The sequence below is a fragment of the Camellia sinensis genome, chromosome 8 (assembly GCF_055761805.1).
Source record: "Camellia sinensis isolate YWXY chromosome 8, ASM5576180v1, whole genome shotgun sequence".
Lineage (NCBI taxonomy): Eukaryota > Viridiplantae > Streptophyta > Magnoliopsida > Ericales > Theaceae > Camellia > Camellia sinensis.
The window spans coordinates 36,713,175-36,733,695 of NC_138968.1; the positions used below are offsets into that span (position 1 = coordinate 36,713,175).

General features: G+C 37.9%; 2 protein-coding genes across 2 annotated transcripts in view; one reads left to right on the forward strand and one right to left on the reverse strand.

The window, feature by feature from the left end:
• The first annotated feature begins 10,703 nt into the window (after positions 1-10,703).
• On the forward strand, positions 10,704-14,585 carry LOC114304673 (NADPH-dependent aldo-keto reductase, chloroplastic). Its single transcript, XM_028249814.2, has 5 exons — positions 10,704-10,857; positions 11,313-11,491; positions 12,902-13,148; positions 13,605-13,784; positions 14,253-14,585. The coding sequence occupies exons 1-5, from the start codon at positions 10,738-10,740 to the stop codon at positions 14,478-14,480; spliced, it is 954 nt and encodes a 317-aa protein (XP_028105615.2). The 5' UTR covers positions 10,704-10,737; the 3' UTR covers positions 14,481-14,585.
• Positions 14,586-15,483: 898 nt separating this feature from the next.
• Positions 15,484-20,521, reverse strand: part of LOC114304690 (P-loop containing nucleoside triphosphate hydrolases superfamily protein) — a 30,838-nt gene continuing 25,800 nt past the window's right edge. Inside the window, exons 13-16 of the mRNA XM_028249829.2 lie at positions 18,591-18,656; positions 17,945-18,019; positions 16,577-16,660; positions 15,484-16,022 (exon numbers count right to left, since the gene is read on the reverse strand). Of these exons, the coding sequence (XP_028105630.2) occupies positions 16,598-16,660; positions 17,945-18,019; positions 18,591-18,656 (204 nt within the window). The 3' untranslated portion in view covers positions 15,484-16,022; positions 16,577-16,597. The remainder of the gene's footprint in view (positions 16,023-16,576; positions 16,661-17,944; positions 18,020-18,590; positions 18,657-20,521) is intronic.

Consider the following 20,521-nt stretch of genomic DNA (forward strand, 5'->3'; position numbering starts at 1 on the left):
CGATAGGCTCGGAACCTCGCAGTGAGGCACAAAGGCTGGCTTGACAAAACTGGAGTAACCCTGACGCTCCTAGTTGCGGTCTGGTGCCTGAACACCTACATATATATATGAGCAGTGAGCTAAAGCCCAGTGAATAACATAAAGCGTAAAGGGGTTTAGAATGAATGTCCTTACAGTAATGAAAACAGTTCATTTCAATCAGTATTTCAGTTGCTCAGTACAGTAAACAGTCATATGTGGTACATCCATTAGCATATCAGTAACAGTAGGTCTTAAAAGACCGAACAGTAATGATGGCCATCAGTCAGTAAACAGTAGTGGCTCCACGAGGGAACCGACAGAGATCTCTGTAACAGTAACAGTAAACAGTAGGTGCTAAGGATGCCACAGTACAGTTCAGAAATAAAGGACATACATTCATTCAGTAAACAATATCAGTTCAGTAAACAGTTCAGTTCAGTATTCAAAGATAATCAGTTGAACATATCTTTACACAATTGTTACTCACAGAGTTTGGGCTACAGTATGCTAGAGCGTGTCTCCCCAGTCGCCAACCCTACACAGTTCACAGGTTAAACACACTAAGCTACACAGTTGGGAAATATAATAACTTAATCTCGAGGGCCTCGGTGTGTTCTACATCTATATCCTCAATAAGATGTCTTAAACTAGGCCTAAGAATGCCTAGAATGGGATGAGGATGCAAAGATGTACATTTAAAAGCATTTTCAGAAAAACAGAGTCCCGCTCGAGCGCATGTTTCCCCGCTCGAGCGTACATGCAACAAAGGTCCACGCTCGAGCGTAAACTTTCCCGCTCGAGCGTACTATAAAAGTACTGGATGGGTGAAATCTCCGCTCGACGCCCACTCGAACGTGAGACATAACTCCGCTCGAGCGCCCAATCCTCCGCTCGAGCGGACTGCAAAACAGTGCAGAGATGTTGGATGCTCGAATTCTACGCTCGAGCGCCACTTTCCCCGCTCGAGCGGAAGTGCGAAATCTGGAAATTCCAGATTGCACCTTCAAGCTCAAAACCAAGTTGTTAACAACTCAAAACCGATCCTCTTGGGCTCATTTTCTGGAAAACTCTTATAAACACATGGAACAACACGATTCAAAACTCAATTTGAGAAATCAAAGCCCAAGGGTGTTTAATTCAAACCTAATTTCAAACCATTTTCCAAGAACAATCCTCAAACATGACATGCATGATCTTAAATCATTTTCAAAGCTTTAATGCTGTTTCAAAAGAGCTCAAACCTTCAAAAACAAGATGAGCTCATGGAGTATGACCAAAAGATGGACATGCATGTGAGGTATTATGAACTACAACCTCAAAACTTCAAGAATGGCAACATGCATGCAACAATTAAGCTTTAATTCAACCATAATGAACCAAAACATGACTTAGTTCTATAATGAAGCATGAATCATGCAAGAACTAGCTCAATTCACAAACAAGAGAGTAATTACTCTACCTTAGGTCTCCAATGCAAGGCTAGAGGCTCAAATTAGTAATCTACACTTCAATTACCAAGCGATTCCACCAATGAACTCGAACTCAACTCAATTCCCTCTCACTCTCTATTTCTCTCTCTCTAGTCGGTGTTGTGCTCAAGAATGAGCTGATGAAATGTGTATGTATGAGTGTAATGAGATGAGCCAAGTAGTGGGCCACTTAAGTGGCATTTAGGTAATTACGGCAAACTTTGCAATTAACTCATTTTAATCTAATTCAATCACACCTAATCAGTTTTCAGGTAAATATACCATAAAATCACATTAATTACGAGGGTCAAGGAACATCAATCGGTTTCTAATTCGGCCGCCGATAAGGCCTTCAATTAGCAGTTTAAACATATAAGCATGAACAGATAATCATACAGTCAAACAGATAGAATGCAATTTAACTAACATATACTCAATCGATTCGGTTTCCAATTTCAGTCAGTCAGTTCAGTACTTTAATCAGTTCAATTATCTGTCATAATCAATCATAAGTCGGTAAACAGTATGAGGGTTGTTACAGTCTCCCCTCCTTATAAAGAGTTTAGTCCTCTAAACTCGAGTTACCTTCATTCTGGAAGAAAACAGGATTCAGTGGAAACAGTTCAGGATATCGTTTGGCCATGTCATCTTCCCTTTCCCAAGTGGCATACACGCCACCGTGGTTTTGCCAGTCAACTTTCACTAACGGGATCTCTTTGTTCCTCAGTTTCTTGATTCGTCTGTTTACAATCTGTATAGGCCGTTCCTCGTAAGTGTAGTCATCACTCAACACTACGTGGGTAGGCTCTATTACATGGAAGGGATCCCGGAGATAATCTCTTAACATAGAAATGTGGAAAACATTATGCATGTGTTCCATTTCAGGAGGAAGCGCAACTTGATACGCCACCGGATTGATTTTCTCAATAATCTCATACGGTCCGACATATCTCGGCGCTAACTTGCCTTTGACTCCAAAACGAGTCTGGCCTTTCATTGGTGTCACTTTCACAAAAACGTGATCACCCACTTCATACTCTCTGTCCCGTCTTCTGACGTCTGCATAACTTTTCTTTCTACTCTGTGCAGTTTTCAGTCTCTGCTGTATCAGTTTCACTTTTTCAGTTGTTTCATACACAATCTCGGGCCCAAGCAAAGGCCCATCTCCAACTTCTGCCCAGCAAATCGGAGATCTACATTTTCTGCCATACAATGCCTCGAAGGGCGCCATACCAATACTCGAATGGTAGCTGTTATTGTAGGCGAATTCAACTAATGGCAGATGACTTTCCCAGTCTCCCTGAAAATCAAGGACACACATTCTCAGTAAATCCTCCAGAGTTTGGATGGTCCTTTCTGATTGGCCATCTGTCTGAGGATGATAGGCACTACTCAGTCTCAGTTCAGTACCCAGTGCAGTTTGTAGGCTTTGCCAAAACCTCGATGTAAACTTTGAATCCCTGTCAGAAACAATAGACACAGGCACTCCATGCAGTCTTACAATCTCATCGAGATAGAGAACAGCCAATTTGTCCGCATTATAAATTGTCTTGACAGGTAAGAAGTGAGCAGATTTGGTTAATCTATCAACAATAACCCAAATTGAATCCATACCTTTTCTGGAGCGAGGCAATCCAACGATAAAATCCATCGTGATATGCTCCCATTTCCACTCTGGTATGGGTAGGGGTTGCAATAGTCCGGCAGGTCGTTGATGTTCAGCTTTGACCTGTTGGCAATGAAGACATTTGGATACAAAATCAGCAATTTCTTTCTTCATTCCCGGCCACCAGAAATTCTGTTTCAGATCTTGGTACATTTTCGTATTCCCCGGATGGATAGACAATTTCGAATTGTGGCCTTCTTGCAGAACTCTTCTTTTCAGTTCAGTATCATTTGGTACACACAGTCTTTCTTGAAATTTCAGTACATTACTCTCAAATTTGAATCCCGGTCTCGGTTTAGATTCTCTTTCTTCGATGATCTTTTTCAAGAAGTCATCCAGTTGCTGTTTCTCTTTAATCTCCTCGATCAGCGCCGGTTGAGCAGAAATAGCAGCTAAGATTCCACCTTGTTCTCGTAAAACAATTTCGATTTCAGATTTTTCAAGGTCACAAAGCAACTCTTTCTGTCCTGTAAGCAAACAGGCTAAGTTTCCAATCGATTTCCGGCTCAATGCATCGGCAACGGTATTGGCTTTTCCCGGGTGGTACAATATCTGTAGGTCATAGTCTTTAATCAGTTCCAGCCATCTCCGCTGTCTCATGTTCAGTTCTTTCTGTGTGAAGAAATACTTTAAACTCTTGTGGTCGGTGTATACTTCACATGTCACCCCGTACAGATAGTGACGCCAGATTTTTAGTGCAAATACTACTGCAGCAAGTTCCAGATCATGGGTCGGGTAGTTCTTTTCGTGCGGTCTCAGTTGTCGGGAAGCATAAGCAATAACCTTCCCATTCTGCATTAAAACACATCCCAAACCCTTATGAGAAGCATCACTAAATACAGTATAACCATCCGTACCTGAAGGTAAGGTAAGAACCGGTGCAGTCACTAATCGAGTTTTCAACTCTTGGAAGTCCAGTCAAATGATGTCCCCTTCTGAGTCAGTTGAGTCAAGGGTAAGGCAATCTTGGAGAAATCTTTGACAAATCTTCTGTAATATCCAGCCAATCCTAAAAAGCTTCGGACTTCAGTCACATTTGTTGGTCTAGGCCAGTTCACTACAGCTTCAATTTTCTGCGGATCAACAGAAATCCCATCTTTGCTAACAACATGCCCCAAAAACATAACATGGTCAAGCCAAAATTCACATTTAGACAGCTTAGCATACAGTTTCTGTTCCCTTAAGGTTTGTAGGGCAAGTCTCAGATGATGTTCATGTTCTTCTATACTCTTGGAGTAAATCAATATGTCATCAATAAATACAACAATAAAGTCATCAAGGTACGGTTTAAAAATTCTGTTCATGAGGTCCATAAATGCGGCAGGTGCATTCGTGACTCCAAAAGGCATAACTAAAAATTCATAATGGCCATACCTCGTTCTGAAAGCAGTTTTATCAATGTCTTCTGGTTTAACCTTCAGTTGATGATATCCCGATCTGAGATCAATCTTAGAAAACACTTGAGCACCCTGTAACTGGTCAAACAGGTCATCAATACGCGGTAATGAGTATTTATTCTTTACAGTTACCTTATTCAGTTCACGATAGTCAATGCACAGTCTCAGTGAGCCGTCTTTCTTCTTTACAAACAAAACAGGCGCACCCCATGGCGAAGTGCTAGGCCTGATAAACTTCTTGTCCAACAGTTCCTGCAGTTGCACTTTCAGTTCTTTCAGTTCAGTTGGGGCCATTCTGTAAGGAGCTTTCGATATCGGCTGTGTACCCGGAATCACATCAACGGTAAATTCAATTTCCCTGTCAATCAAATCCCCTGGCAGATCATCTGGAAATACATCTGGGAATTCCCTGACTATAGGAATACAATTCACATCAGTTTTATCACTATTATCAGTAGCCACAGTCAGTATAGAACACAGATATCCCTTACACCCCTTTCTAATTAATTTAACAGCTTTCACTGACGAAATCAAATACGGAGGAGGTACTACTCCACTCCCATTAAACACGAATTCAGGCAAATCAGGTGGACGGAAAACAACTTGCTTGGGCACACAATCAATAGTGGCATGATATTTTTGTAACCAATCCATCCCCAATATTACATCAAAATGATCAATGTTCAAGGGTAGTAAATCAATAAACAGATGCATATCCCCAACAATGATTTCACATGCGGGGTACATATAAGCACATGTCATGGACCCTCCTACGGGTGATGATACGGCTAGCAGATAGTTCATAGGTTCTAAGGGTCTATTCAATTTCCGTGAGAAAGCATGCGATACATATGAATGCGTAGACCCCGAATCAATCAGTACATATGCATTTTGAGTACAAATAGAGAGAATACCTGACACAACGGTCTTGGTATTCTGGACGTCTCCCGGTACTAGGGCGAACACTCGGCCCTGACTCATGGGCTCTTTCCCGGCAGCTCTGGGGTTAGGCTTTGGTGCTACAGTTGATGCTGCTGCGCTTGGTGCAGCTTTACTACTAACTTGCGGAGCAGAGGGACAGTCTCTGACCATGTGGCCCACTTTGCCACACCTGTAACAGGCTCCAGATAGTTTATAACAAACCCCTTTGTGCTTCTTGCCACACTCAGAACAGGGTGGTATAAACCCACTCCCTTGGCTGGGGCTAGTCATTGACCCCGTATTCTGTTTCTTGTTGGCTGGGCTGTGCTTGCCTTTCTTGAATTTGAAACCCTGCCTTTTACCATGCCATTCGGTTGTTGGTGTTTCAGATTGTTTCACTGCTGCAATGTTCGACTCGGCCATCAATGCCCGGTCGAGAACACCCACAAAAGTCGGTAATTTCAACACATTTATTTGGTCAAGAATTGCAACATTAAGGCCACCTTCAAATTTCCTAGCCTTCTTATATTCAGTGTCCACCATGTGTGGTGCATATCTGGCAAGTTCAGTAAATTTGGTTTCATATTCGGCAACCGACGTGGTGCCCTGTTTCAGTTGTTCGAATTCAGTCACTTTCCTATCCCTGACACACTGTGGGAAGTACTTTTCAAAGAAGGACTCCTTGAACTGAGCCCAAGTCATAACAGTATTTGTATCACGGATCAACATCCACCACCTTCTAGCCTCTTCTTGTAGGGTGAAGGTAGCTAACAATACTTTGTTCGCTTCTGAGCACGGAAACACTTCAAATAGTTTCTCTGTTTCTAGAACCCAAGCTTCAGCTTTTAACGGTTCAAGGCCTCCCTGAAAGGATGGCGGTTTCATTTTGCTGAACTTCTGGGTCAGAGCAATGATATCCCCATCATTCACATTCACATTAGGTTCCGGCTGAACCGGAGGAGGAGGAGGCTGTTGGTTCTGTTGTTCAAGTCTAGCAGTTATCAGTTCCATCATCCTTTCCATTCTTTCCATTCTTGCCTCAGTAGATGAGGACTCAGGTTCATTTGCATTGTCCATTTCACTATAAGCAGTTATAACAGTTTTAAACATAAGCAGTCATTTGTTTAACAGTTTACCACATTAGCATGTATTCAGTCATAACATAACCACACACTTATCATGCTCATAAGATGCCCTAATAACTTTTCTAGGACACCCTATAGCTCATTTGGACACGTGTGTGCGGTATAACTCGTGGTAAGTATCGCTCTGATACCACTCTGTCACGACCCAAACCCGGCCCTATGGGTTCAGCACCGTAACCGGCCAGTAATCCGAGATTACCGAAGGCCTGCAGAACAGTAGTACAGTAAAACTGAGTACAGGGCCTGGCGGAAGCCAATACAGTAATTAAACAATGTCTAATGAGCTGTGACAGTCTGTATGCCAAAAAGATTTTTCATGCATTCACATATACAAACAGTACAGTCTAAACAAAATTTACAGTCACACAGTACAGGGACTTAATCCTTTGATAACAGTACGGTAAACAGTCAGTCTATACAATTCATCCAGTTATCACAAAACGGTAAGACAGTACAGAAGGGGGACTTCTAAAACACCCCTAAGCCTTAGCACGATAGGCTCGGAACCTCGCAGTGAGGCACAAAGGCTGGCTTGACAAAACTGGAGTAACCCTGACGCTCCTAGCTGCGGTCTGGTGCCTGAACACCTACATATATATATGAGCAGTGAGCTAAAGCCCAGTGAATAACATAAAGCGTAAAGGGGTTTAGAATGAATGTCCTTACAGGTAATGAAAACAGTTCATTTCAATCAGTATTTCAGTTGCTCAGTACAGTAAACAGTCATATGTGGTACATCCATTAGCATATCAGTAACAGTAGGTCTTAAAAGACCGAACAGTAATGATGGCCATCAGTCAGTAAACAGTAGTGGCTCCACGAGGGAACCGACAGAGATCTCTGTAACAGTAACAGTAAACAGTAGGTGCTAAGGATGCCACAGTACAGTTCAGAAATAAAGGACATACATTCATTCAGTAAACAATATCAGTTCAGTAAACAGTTCAGTTCAGTATTCAAAGATAATCAGTTGAACATATCTTTACACAATTGTTACTCACAGAGTTTGGGCTACAGTATGCTAGAGCGTGTCTCCCCAGTCGCCAACCCTACACAGTTCACAGGTTGAACACACTAAGCTACACAGTTGGGAAATATAATAACTTAATCCCGAGGGCCTCGGTGTGTTCTACATCTATATCCTCAATAAGATGTCTTAAACTAGGCCTAAGAATGCCTAGAATGGGATGAGGATGCAAAGATGTACATTTAAAAGCATTTTTAGAAAAACAGAGTCCCGCTCGAGCGCGTGTTTCCCCGCTCGAGCGTACATGCAACAAAGGTCCACGCTCGAGCGTAAACTTTCCCGCTCGAGCGTACTATAAAAGTACTGGATGGGTGAAATCTCCGCTCGACGCCCGCTCGAGCGTGAGACATGACTCCGCTCGAGCGCCCAATCCTCCGCTCGAGCGGACTGCAAAACAGTGCAGAGATGCTGGATGCTCGAATTCTACGCTCGAGCGTCACTTTCCCCGCTCGAGCGGAAGTGCGAAATCTGGAAATTCCAGATTGCACCTTCAAGCTCAAAACCAAGTTGTTAACAACTCAAAACCGATCTTCTTGGGCTCATTTTCTGGAAAACTCTTATAAACACATGGAACAACACGATTCAAAACTCAATTTGAGAAATCAAAGCCCAAGGGTGTTTAATTCAAACCTAATTTCAAACCATTTTCCAAGAACAATCCTCAAACATGACATGAATGATCTTAAATCATTTTCAAAGCTTTAATGCTGTTTCAAAAGAGCTCAAACCTTCAAAAACAAGATGAGCTCATGGAGTATGACCAAAAGATGGACATGCATGTGAGGTATTATGAACTACAACCTCAAAACTTCAAGAATGACAACATGCATGCAACAATTAAGCTTCAATTCAACCATAATGAACCAAAACATGACTTAGTTCTATAATGAAGCATGAATCATGCAAGAACTAGCTCAATTCACAAACAAGAGAGTAATTACTCTACCTTAGGTCTCCAATGCAAGGCTAGAGGCTCAAATTAGTAATCTACACTTCAATTACCAAGCAATTCCACCAATGAACTCGAACTCAACTCAATTCCCTCTCACTCTCTATTTCTCTCTCTCTAGTCGGTGCTGTGCTCAAGAATGAGCTGATGAAATGTGTATGTATGAGTGTAATGAGATGAGCCAAGTAGTGGGCCACTTAAGTGGCATTTAGGTAATTACGGCAAACTTTGCAATTAACTCATTTTAATCCAATTCAATCACACCTAATCAGTTTTCAGGTAAATACACCATAAAATCACATTAATTACGAGGGTCAAGGAACATCAATCGGTTTCTAATTCGGCCGCCGATAAGGCCTTCAATTAGCAGTTTAAACATATAAGCATGAACAGATAATCATACAGTCAAACAGATAGAATGCAATTTAACTAACATATACTCAATCGATTCGGTTTCCAATTTCAGTCAGTCAGTTCAGTACTTTAATCAGTTCAATTATCAGTCATAATCAATCATAAGTTGGTAAACAGTATGAGGGTTGTTACAAACTCCCTTATAATAGAGGTTAATTCTTCAAAAATTCTTCCCCAGTTGATCCCTTATTCAACCTCCCAAATTTAAGTGTTGCTACAATGATTCGCTATTTGTAGGGAGCCACTGTAGCTCCCTCATAATTCATAAATTCTTATTTTGTTTCGTTGAATGCACGCAGGGGATGTCCTTCTAGATGTTTCCCTGGATGTCCCGTGAGTGCCCAGTAACTGAAGAAGGAAAATGTCCAAAATTAGCTTGACCGGTCGACCGCCATTCTTTGTTTTCCTTAACTGTGCTGTTGCTGCTTGCTAGTTTTTGGTTGGTATGTGTTTTCATTATTTTATTATTAAAAAAAATTAAATTTAAAAGTAATTAAAAAGATTATTTTAATAAAATAGAGAAAAAAATAGGAAATTTTTTGGGAGAAAGTAAATAAAAAAGTGATTCCTACAATAGGGAATGAATTTTTTAATAATATTTTAAGGTAAAATTTAAGTAGGCTGCTGGGGATGCTCTTTTTCAAGGTGTGTATTATAGAATTTCTTATATCATTCTATTATATAAAGTCTTGAATTTGCTATAGACGTTTCTTTGTCACATTTTTTTTCTCTTGCAAATACCCCTAGCAGTTTGATAATTGTTAGTAGGAAGAAGCTGACATGAGAGAACTGATTTATATATTCAAAATTTCACAAATGGTTTATTCTTCTCCACTGCTAAATTACATATATTTTTGCATACGCATTGCATAATGTTAGTATATATATATATATATATAGCAAACACCTACGTTGGTGTAGATGTCACAGACTTATTATTTATTTTGAAAATGTCACCAAAACGTGGTAACTACTATAAGCAACTTCACCTCTCTCCAATTGCTTCAAATAACTATCATAATTATTAAATCTAATTATAAATTGCACATACGTGGTGTGTGCTGCCTAAATAAATATTACATACGTAAATGAAGAATGTATATGTCCACATAATAGATTCATCAGAATTATTCTCGTACGTTAGTATTTTTATTATTTTCATTAGAGATGAATCCCATTATTCTGATGTATATATTCTTAATTTATTTTTTATGATTTAATTTTGTATATGTAAATTTACTCAAAAAAAAAAATAAGGACATAGTAAAATAATTTTTTTTTAATTTGGTATTTATGAATATTAGTCGATCACATTTAATGGGATTTAAGACTTGATTTGATTTAATTTAGTTTGATATTTATGTATATTGGTAAATTGAACCTCTTTTTTCTTGAATGATACTTTTAAAATATTTCTTCGAAATGAAGGATTGTTGAAATCCCCTGAGACATGGAAGATCCCATAATTCCAATTCGTTGATATGTTAAAAATTTCAATATAAAATAATTTAAATTCCTCACAACTTCCATTAACTCCTACATAAGATTACAATGTTTGCTAACTCACCAATTATTATTATATTTAAATTGGCGGTGCAATAAATAAATATATTGAGAAAACAGTTAAAGGGTAGTTGCCTTTGGTGTGCCTGTTACCTGTATATATGTAGAGACACCAAGTGAGTTATGTGCATTCTTGAAGAGAGAGAGAGAGAGAGAGAGAGAGAGATGAAGTACAATCAAGTGAGATTGAACTGTGGTGCAACCATACCCACTATGGGTTTTGGCACTTATTCCTCTCAAAATGATAGAGAGGAAACCAAACAGGCGGTTCACACTGCTCTTAAGGTTTGTAACATCACAACTTCTACCACAAAGATATGTGCACTAAATATATATAAATGTATATGTAGCATTGTTCTTGTCTACTGAAACTAACTATACAATCAGAAACAACTCTCTCATATGGGTGGATCCCATAAATGGAAGAAAGTTTTGTCCGGTTCTGTAATTGGTTTTGGGAGCATGTAGCAAGGCTGTATGCACCGTAGATTAAACACTAGTGATTCTTTGCCCTCGGATACATCTGTCTCTTTATTTTAAAGCATTTTCAGTCTTAAGATTATGTGAGAATTTCAAAATATGATTCTATGACTAAAATTTCATTGAGACAGAGAAATTTGAGAACAAAATATCTCGTGTTTGATGAATAACTTTATGACTTTGGCCTTTAATTTTTATAGCAAGATGTTTTTCGTTTTTTGGATGAAAATGATTTGAAGGAATGTTGTTGTGAACTACAGATGGGTTACAGGCATTTTGATACAGCAAAAATATATGGGTCTGAGGCCGCTGTGGGAGAAGCATTAAGAGAAGCAATTTTTGAATATCAGATGATTGAGAGAGAAGACATCTTTCTCACTTCCAAACTGTGGGGAAGTGATCACCATGACTCTGTCTCAGCACTCAAGCAAACTTTACAGTAAGCATATCCAAAAATCTATTTATCTTTGACTAATTTTATTTTATTATTTTTTTTGACACTTCGTAGAAAGTATGTTAGCAGGTTAGTATGTTAAGATTAGCATATTTGAGCGCGTGACACTTTTTTTATTAGCTCGAATCGTAAACATATTTTTAGAAATTCAGAGATACAATCACGTAGACTATTTTCAAATTTGACTAATGCTATATATAAATAGATGTTTTACTATTTTTTATTTTTTTTATTTTTACCACTAGACATAAGGTAACGAGGTCTATACCAATAGATATGTGTGGTGCTACGGCCTTTGTGTGTAACATTTTTCTTCTTTTCTCTTTATCCTTATATATTAATGAAGGGTTTTGTTAGTGAGAGTTTTGTTAATAAGTGTTTTAACGGCATTGATTAACAAAGTTTCAAATGATTATATATTTTTTACGCATTCTCATAAAACATGTATGACTATTTCAAGTTTGTTAACAACTCCTTTTAAGACACCTATTAACAAAATCCATTAAGGAAAGTGGGTCTAAGGATTATTTGTTTCAAAAATCTCGATCCCCTATCTCCAATACACTTTTAATCACACAATATGGTTGAAAATTTTGAATTATGAAAAATTCAAATCCTTATCATGTAGTTTGAGTACATTGACACTAGGAAATCAGATTTTCAGGGGAAAAGAATCTCGTGCCATTAAAGTGAATAATTCAAGTTTAGGACATTAATCAGCTGCAACCTACACTAGAGGCTGCTTGTGGGAATATGTTTCCAAAATTTGATGCATGATTTTTCATATTTCAGCAAAATCTCATGAGATTGCACTCTATGGCTTATACTATTAACAAAAGAACAAGTGGATATGAAAAGACTAGGAGATTGTGTGTATCCCAACAGATTTTGCCCTAGATGATAGTCCTTGGAAAACAAGTAAATATTAGGATATTGTGAATCCCAAAATATATATATGCAGATTCCCTGGTTTGTATCATAGTCCAGCAATGCTATGTATTGGGAGGTCTTTATTTATTTTTATTATTTTGGTCCATTGCAAGTTGCTTTTAAAATAGAGTTTTAAAACTCAAACAGTTTTAAATTTATTTTTCAGAGTCTTTAGGGTTCAAATCATATTTTGAAAATATGACTTCAAAACATGAATTCAAGTTTATATAACCTTATAGTTATGTTTTAAAAACATATATCATAAAACTTGGTTTGAGAAATAAATTTAGGACTGCTTGAATTAAAAAAAAAATTGATTTAAGCTCAAACATTTTTGTTAAAAAACTTGCTAAGTAAGGGTGGTGTTGGCTGCCACAGTGGTTGTAGGGAGATGGTGCAATACATATTTATTCATATCTATGTATAGAGTTATATATATAATGTTGTGTTGTATATATGTTGTAGGAGGTTGGGAATGGAATATGTGGACATGTACCTGGTGCACTGGCCTGTGAAGTTGAAGCCTTGGGCAAATAATGCTGTGCCCAATGAAGATGAGTTTGAAAGACTACTTGACTTGGAAACCACTTGGGCTGGAATGGAGAGATGCTTAGATATGGGGATGTGTAGGTGTATTGGTGTCAGCAATTTCTCTACCAACAAGATCCAAAGCCTCTTAGATTTTGCTTCTGTCCCTCCTGCTCTCAATCAAGTAAGCTCCTTTTCTTAATTTTTAATTTTAAAGTATCATGTGATATTATTTACGTCCTCTTAATTAATGATATACTGAAAAACTTTATAGGTTAAACAATATTAACTCATATTTATTAAGTAATTGAGAGATATTGAATGATTCACTTAATGTGTATTGTGATTATTTATTTGTTGGGAATACTATATACAATGCTACGTAACAGCAACATGAATGACTCGGGACCTTTCAAGTCATTGAGAAGACATTTTTGTTAAAACCTAATCAGGATTGTTTTAGGATTACAAAATATATACAGATACTAAATGAGATGTATAGTACAATAAGTCAAAAATTGTGATTCAAGAGTGATTTTAAGTGATTTTTTTTTTTCCTCTCTCTTGCTCTATTAGATATAGATTTGCAAACATCATCACCATAATTAGTTCATAATCATAATACAATGTGTGTGTATAGGTGGAAATGCATCCAATGTGGAGGCAAACAAAGCTTAGAGAATTCTGTAGGGATCACAAGATCCATGTCAGTGCATATTCACCCCTTGGTGGGCCAGGGAATTCTTGGGGATCTACGGCTGTGGTTGATAACCCCATCATCCAATCAATTGCTCTCAAGCACCATGCTACCACAGCTCAGGTGAGTCAGATCATAAAATTTTTAAAATCACACAAATTGATCACAGAATTAGACACACGAGACACAAAAAAGACAAATTTCACACTCATGTGAAAATTTGTTTGATTTTATAATTGATTTATATACAAATAAAAGAACTAAACACATGCATCACATCTTACCTTAACACCAAGTTTGATTTGCGACTAATAGTGTGGAATATTGATTAAATAATCTCGTCGTGTTTAATTCAAATCTTATGATTTGAGATGACTCGTTCAAATCCTTTTACCCTAGGCTACACGTGAGATTGTGGGATAGTTTGTCCCAAAAATAACATGTACAGAATGACTAAAATATCTTAATATTATTTATTCTAAAATACATTTTGTCCACGAATTGAATGTCACCACATGCATTCATGTGAATTACATACAAATGCGTTTTTAGGAAAACCACTTATGTATTATTTCTTAAAAAACTTTGTAGGTTGCCCTAAGGTGGGGATTATCGAAGGGAGCAAGTGTGATCGTGAAGAGCTTTAACGAAGAGAGGATGAAGGAGAACATGGGGGCCCTTGATCTGAGATTGGACGATCACGATTTACTCAATATTGAAAAGATGGAGGAGAGGAAGATTATGAGAGGCGAGTTCCTTGTTAATCAAACAACAAGCCCTTACAAGACCATTCAAGATCTTTGGGATGGTGAGATTTGAGGGAATTTTACTTTAATGTCAAAGATTAATATTTGAATGTCATGATTTATGTATATTACGTTTTTACATGTGTTATATTAGAAAAGGGGAATGCAGTTCTTGAAATCTTTTTGTAGAGGGTGAGTTGCAAAACAGTGTGTGAGCTAGTGTGTCATATTGCTCTAGTACAAATGTCTAAAATGACAAAATAAATAAATAAATAAATAAATAATTCCTTGCACTAAAAACTACACAAAAATCAATGTGAGGATCACTGATTCAGAGTGTAAGTGGATACACATTAACTTCATGTAACATTATCTCTATGGCTTGGGATCGCATCCTCTATCATATATTTTTAACCATTAATATGATGTGGCAATATAAAAATAGTATGAAATAGAGCTCATCAAGTGCATTCAATTCAAGTTGTAAATGAATCCCCAAAAAAATAATAATAACAATAATAAATAATAAATAATCAAGTTGTGAATGGTCTTGGAAAAAAGGTTGATTAAGATATCACACTTTATCCTGACGGCTTTGTCTTTTGTTATTTTAATTCTTGTTAGATTGTTTATTTAACACTGAGTGTTTTTTTTTTTTTTTTTTCTGATCTGTATATTTACTTTTATTTTAATATAATTGCTTTATATCTTTCTCCGAAAAAACAAAATTACGTTTGGATCAATTTTTTTTTTTTTTTTTTTTTTCCCCTGAATTATCAATTTGAACAATTACCCCTATACCATTGACATTAGTTCATTTTATCCCAATTGTAATGCAATTAATATTTTCAGTGAAATATTATAAGTGTTGGTATATGTAATTAATTGAGGGCATTGACTCACTTTACTCCATAATGAGGAGGCAAGTTAGATACCCCACAACAACAATTTTAAAAATATTCAATAAAACAAAAATACAACAAATTGGAACAAACTACTACATCTAAATACAACCAAATTAAGAAAAATACAATTATGGAGTAAAGTACATAACTGAGAAAAAAAATACAACCAAATTAAGAAAATCATGTTCATAAATATAATTATATGCCGATAGGTGTAATATTTCATAAAAAATATTAACTCCGTTCATAGTTTGAGGTAAAGTAAACTAATGTCAAATGTTTATGGGAGTAATCATGCAAATTGAAAGTTCAGGAGGTAAAGTGAAACAAATATGACAGTTTTGAAGAGGGCAAGTGTATTTTTCCCTTTAAATTTTCACAAAGAAAGTAAACTTCCAGATTCTAGGGAGAAATTCAAAGAAAGACGAACATTCAATATCTATAAGCAATCATCTTTAACAAGCCCTACATCTCTTACAATGGTAAACTCTTTGAAAAGAAGACAAATCTCAAATATAATAATTTACCGAACCATTTCATGGGGGCTTCTCCATTTCTACGACGGTCCCATATTATGCCTGTCAAATAAGCTAGGCTGACAATTTCGGCAGCCTCCAGTCTGTCCTTGTCCAGAACTTCCGAGGTTTGGTTTCTGGCTTTAACACCATCGGCAGCAACTTTGTTTTTCCTCATTGGTCCGAACAAGCAAACTACAAGGAACATACAAGTAGTTACAAAACCAAGATGAAAATATTAAACGAGTAAATGGCTATTGGCCAAATGGACCATGTCAGACTGCACAAACTGCGCAACCGGTTAGGGTGCCAATTCAAAACATGATAATCTTGGCACGTGTTGCATTCCCACGAAAGTAAAAGAATAGATGGATAAAGGTGATGTCTTGGGTATATAGGTTGACCTAATTATGTTCTACCATCAGTTCATATTAATTATTTACTGGCAGGCATGCAAATTTCACCTAAAACATTCAAAATCAAAATCATCGCAATTTGTATCCATGTAAGGCACTAATCAATTTCTGACATTCTTCTCTTAATCAATATTCTGTATCAATTTTTTCCCTCCATCCTCTGTTTTTTGTTTTGGTTAATTTTTTATTTTTAAATATTGAATTGGTCTTATCATTAGTATAATCTTAACTCATTTGTATATTCTATATGTGAGGCTTAGCATGAATACATATGGAAAAAGGTATTTGCAGATAGGCATTGCACAAGACAAGATATTTAGAGTCTTTCCGTACCTCTTACGTATGGCATACAATCTAATTCCCAGCTGGCTGCTTAGCGCTTCCATCAGAAACAGACAATATACCTTGCTCGATACACTGACCGAGAAACCAACATCAAAAGAAGTTTCAGAACAATAGGATAAGCTTATGAACAGAATATTAATACAGGATTTACAGTATAACTTGGCTAAAAAGATGGTTCCCACATGTCAAATCTCAGTAATGAAAATTTAATGATTTCAGCAGTTCATCTATTTTAAAAACGTTAATAACAAAAATCATTAAATAGCTCTGAATGTTTAAATAGGAAGCGTTGAAAAAAATCACTAGGTGTAACATTTTGAATTCAATATACGTTAGCTATGGAATTCCAGGTGAAATTTCGACAACTATGTAATTATTTTCTGGAGCATTTTCACAGCAGTAAAACAATTGATTGTTCCAACTTTATTGAAAATAAAGGTTCAACTATTTATCAACAAAAGTGAACTGCACAACCCTTCCCCAACTATATTGGAGAGGGAGAGAAATAAGAAGGAAAAAAAAAAGCAAAAATAAATATTCAGACATGATTTAGATTAAGTGCTGCAACCCAAGAGTACAAACAGCCTCTATGATCATCTTGTTAAACAACAAACATAATGTATAGGAGCTCCTAAACCAGTGTTGACAGTCAATGGCGATGTGGGTAGACTGTGGGACCTCTGAGAATCATGGTAGGCACTCTCACATGGCTAAGAACCACCTGATATGGAGAGAGAGCTGAGGCAGTAGAGAGAGAATGATAGTAGGGGGGTGAAGCCTCATGGCGAAGGTATTGGAAACTGAGCTTTCCTCAAGGGCATGTTTATGTATAGACGTGGAACCTCCTTTTAAAGGAGATTTGGGCCAAGGAGATCAGCTTAGCCTTGGGGGTTGTGTCAAAGGCTGTAGGGGTTAGGTATGATACACTTTCATGAGGTGTCACATGCTTTGGTAAAAAAAGACTCCTCTTTCTCTTTTGTTGGGTCAAAATGGAGCCACCTCGAGGTGAGTCTGGAATCGAGTAAAACCTTGGTGAGGTGGAGTGAGCAAGCAGCCAAGCGGGTGAGATACATGACGCCAAGTCAAGTGAGGCAGTCAAGATAAGTGAAGTCATGAGGCAAGGCGTTGGCTAGGCGAGGTGCTTAGGTAAAATGTGGAGCCAACCCCTTCTAGGTGATGACATGTCTGGTCACGTGGGGTGCAGAAACCAACACCAATCACAGTGGCTATAAAATACTAGTGTAGTTTTAAGACCAGCAAGTGGGGCCACTACATTTATCAATTTCTTCCAGATTAGAGAAGCATATACCTGGTCTGAACAGTTCAGGCAAATAAAGGGTTAGAAGACAAAAATACCTGAAGAAGATGACTATGTAGCCAATCCAGTGTTTGTGGAAATGTTGTTGCTGATATATTGACAACTGTTAAACCCTGTTCACGAGGGTAACAAAAAACTCACAAAATAAATAAATTAAAAAGATTAAGGATAAAGTCAACATTATTTTTCATCATCATCCATAAATTGCAAGAGTCTAGCTGAAAACCAGGAATCCTGGGTTTCACTGAAGCAGTATTTTTTGGAGTTTTTCTCACTTTTGTTTTCCCCAAACATATTTCCCCCCTCAAATCTAACGATCATTCATCAAATGATTTGCTTACAGCAATACTCAAACTTTACCATCCGATTTAACTTTTACAAAATTCGATAAGCTAGCAAGAAATAAAAGCACCACACTTATGTTCATTGATATTTTTGACAGAATTCTGAGATTCTCTTAATTACTTTGGTTGACAGCCTAAATGTAGGGAAATTGGAACACCTTATCAGTTATACATAATACTTTGAACAAAATTGAGTAGACTATTGATTCCAAAATGCCCTCAGCATACTCATCATGATGTGCATAACTACTACTATATCCCTTTATTTACATATCATTTACTGAATCCTCAAGAACATGGAAAGATAATGAGAAAACCAGGTCTCAACATCTTAGCATACCTGTGACTTGAAAGAGCAAAGATAGTCCTGAATCGTTTTTAGGTTGCTTATTAGCTTATCTTTGTCCTGAAAGGAAAAACAAAAACAGAAGTATGTTAGAAAAGCAATTTTGATTTCATTGCCAGTCCATGGGCATTATTTCAAGTCACTCATTCTAAAGGTAAATGAAACAACATGAGTAAAGGTCCAGCTTAAATTAATGATCATGAGTCAAAAGAACCGACATAACAAATACGAGATGTTATGGGTTTAGTCCATCAGCATGCCCCACCTAACAAGAATTAGGGGAGCCTAGAATTTGCACTTAAATACAGATATGTGTTCAATGTATTGAGTCCACTACAATATACATATAAAACCATGCTGTCTGTGCACTGTGTATACTTCCGAAATTTGGTTAATGGCCATGTCCGACACCCTGAAACACTATAAAATTACGACACTGTTCTCAATGTCCATGAAAATGGGAGTTCAATCAACCAATGTTGTCCAGTTAGAAGCAGCATCCCAATTCGAGCAGCAATAACATGTTATTTCTTGGTTCTTGTTAGAAATATTGATAGAGAGAGAAAGAGAATAAATTGTATTATTGATGGATATCTTGATGTATTACAAGATTGATAAATTACAATTCCTATACAATCTATATATAGAAGAAAATGTGGTAGTAGGTGTAGTGGAGGTGATAGTGGGTTAGGTGAAGTGGAGTGTGTGGTGAAGTGGAGTGTGTAGTGGAGTAGGTGTAGTGGAGGTGATAGTGGGTTAGGTGAAGTGGAGTGTGTGGTGAAGTGGAGGTAGGTGAAGTGGAGTGTGTAGTGGAGTAGGTGAAGGTAAAGATGGGAAATTCTAACAGCCCCCCGCAAACTCAAGGAGGATAGAAACTAACCAACTTGAGTTTGAAGAGAGAAACAAAACAAGAAAATACATAAAAATAAAAAAGGATGGGAGACACTGTATGGTCGTGTCAGACCGTTGGTGAAGACACTGAATGGTTGTGTCATAACGGTGTAGAGGACACTGTATGGAGGTGTCATAACCATGTAGAGGACACTGTATGGTGGTGTCATAACGTTGTAGAAGACAGTTTATGGGGTCATGTCGGACCGTTGTAGAAGACAGTTTATGGGGTCATGTCGGACCGTTGTAGCAGACAATGTTGTGACAGTTTACAGAGTCTTGTCGGACCCTTGTAGAAACTAACCGGAATCTATGTCGGGACAGTTTACAGAGTCTTGTCGGACCCATAAAGGAGCTAACCGGAATCAATGTCGGGACAGTTTACAGAGTCTTGTCGGACCCCTTAAAAAATCGCATCCTCAAAAGGTGCGCCCAATTTTCAAAAGGCGTGCCATCAAAAAGCGTGCCCAATCCATAAAAAGGCGTGCCATCAAAAGGCGTGCCCAATTCATCAAAAGGTGTGCCGGACATGATGGCGAGGCACGTGGACGCCTTGGCTTGCGTGCCCGTTTGTCGGCTGGCAAGAGGCGCGCGATGCGCGTGGCTGGCCCTGGCTATTTAAAAACAAGGTTGAGGCGAAGGCTGTGCATACGAGTCTGAAACCTCTGAACGCTCGGAGAGCTTGTCTCTACAAAGCTTGAAACACCCGGAAACCAACCCTTCTCTGAAACACTTAGCAACTCAAAAACATGGCCTCTTCTTCCCGTCCAGTTACCCAGAACCTGCTCACGCTCTTTCCAGAACTGAACGAGCCCACAAGAGAAATAACTGGTGCGGTGGCCAGTGAACCGCAACCAAACACCTCTGGTTTTGCTCCATTGAACTTTCCGATGCGGTCGGTGGAGCAAAAAATGGCGATGCAAACTGATATTGAGGCTAATCAATATACTCTGAAGTCATGCGTGGAAACCATGACGGCGGTCACAAATTTGTCAAACCGGCTGCAGAGTAGGACAAATGAGGTGCAGCATTTA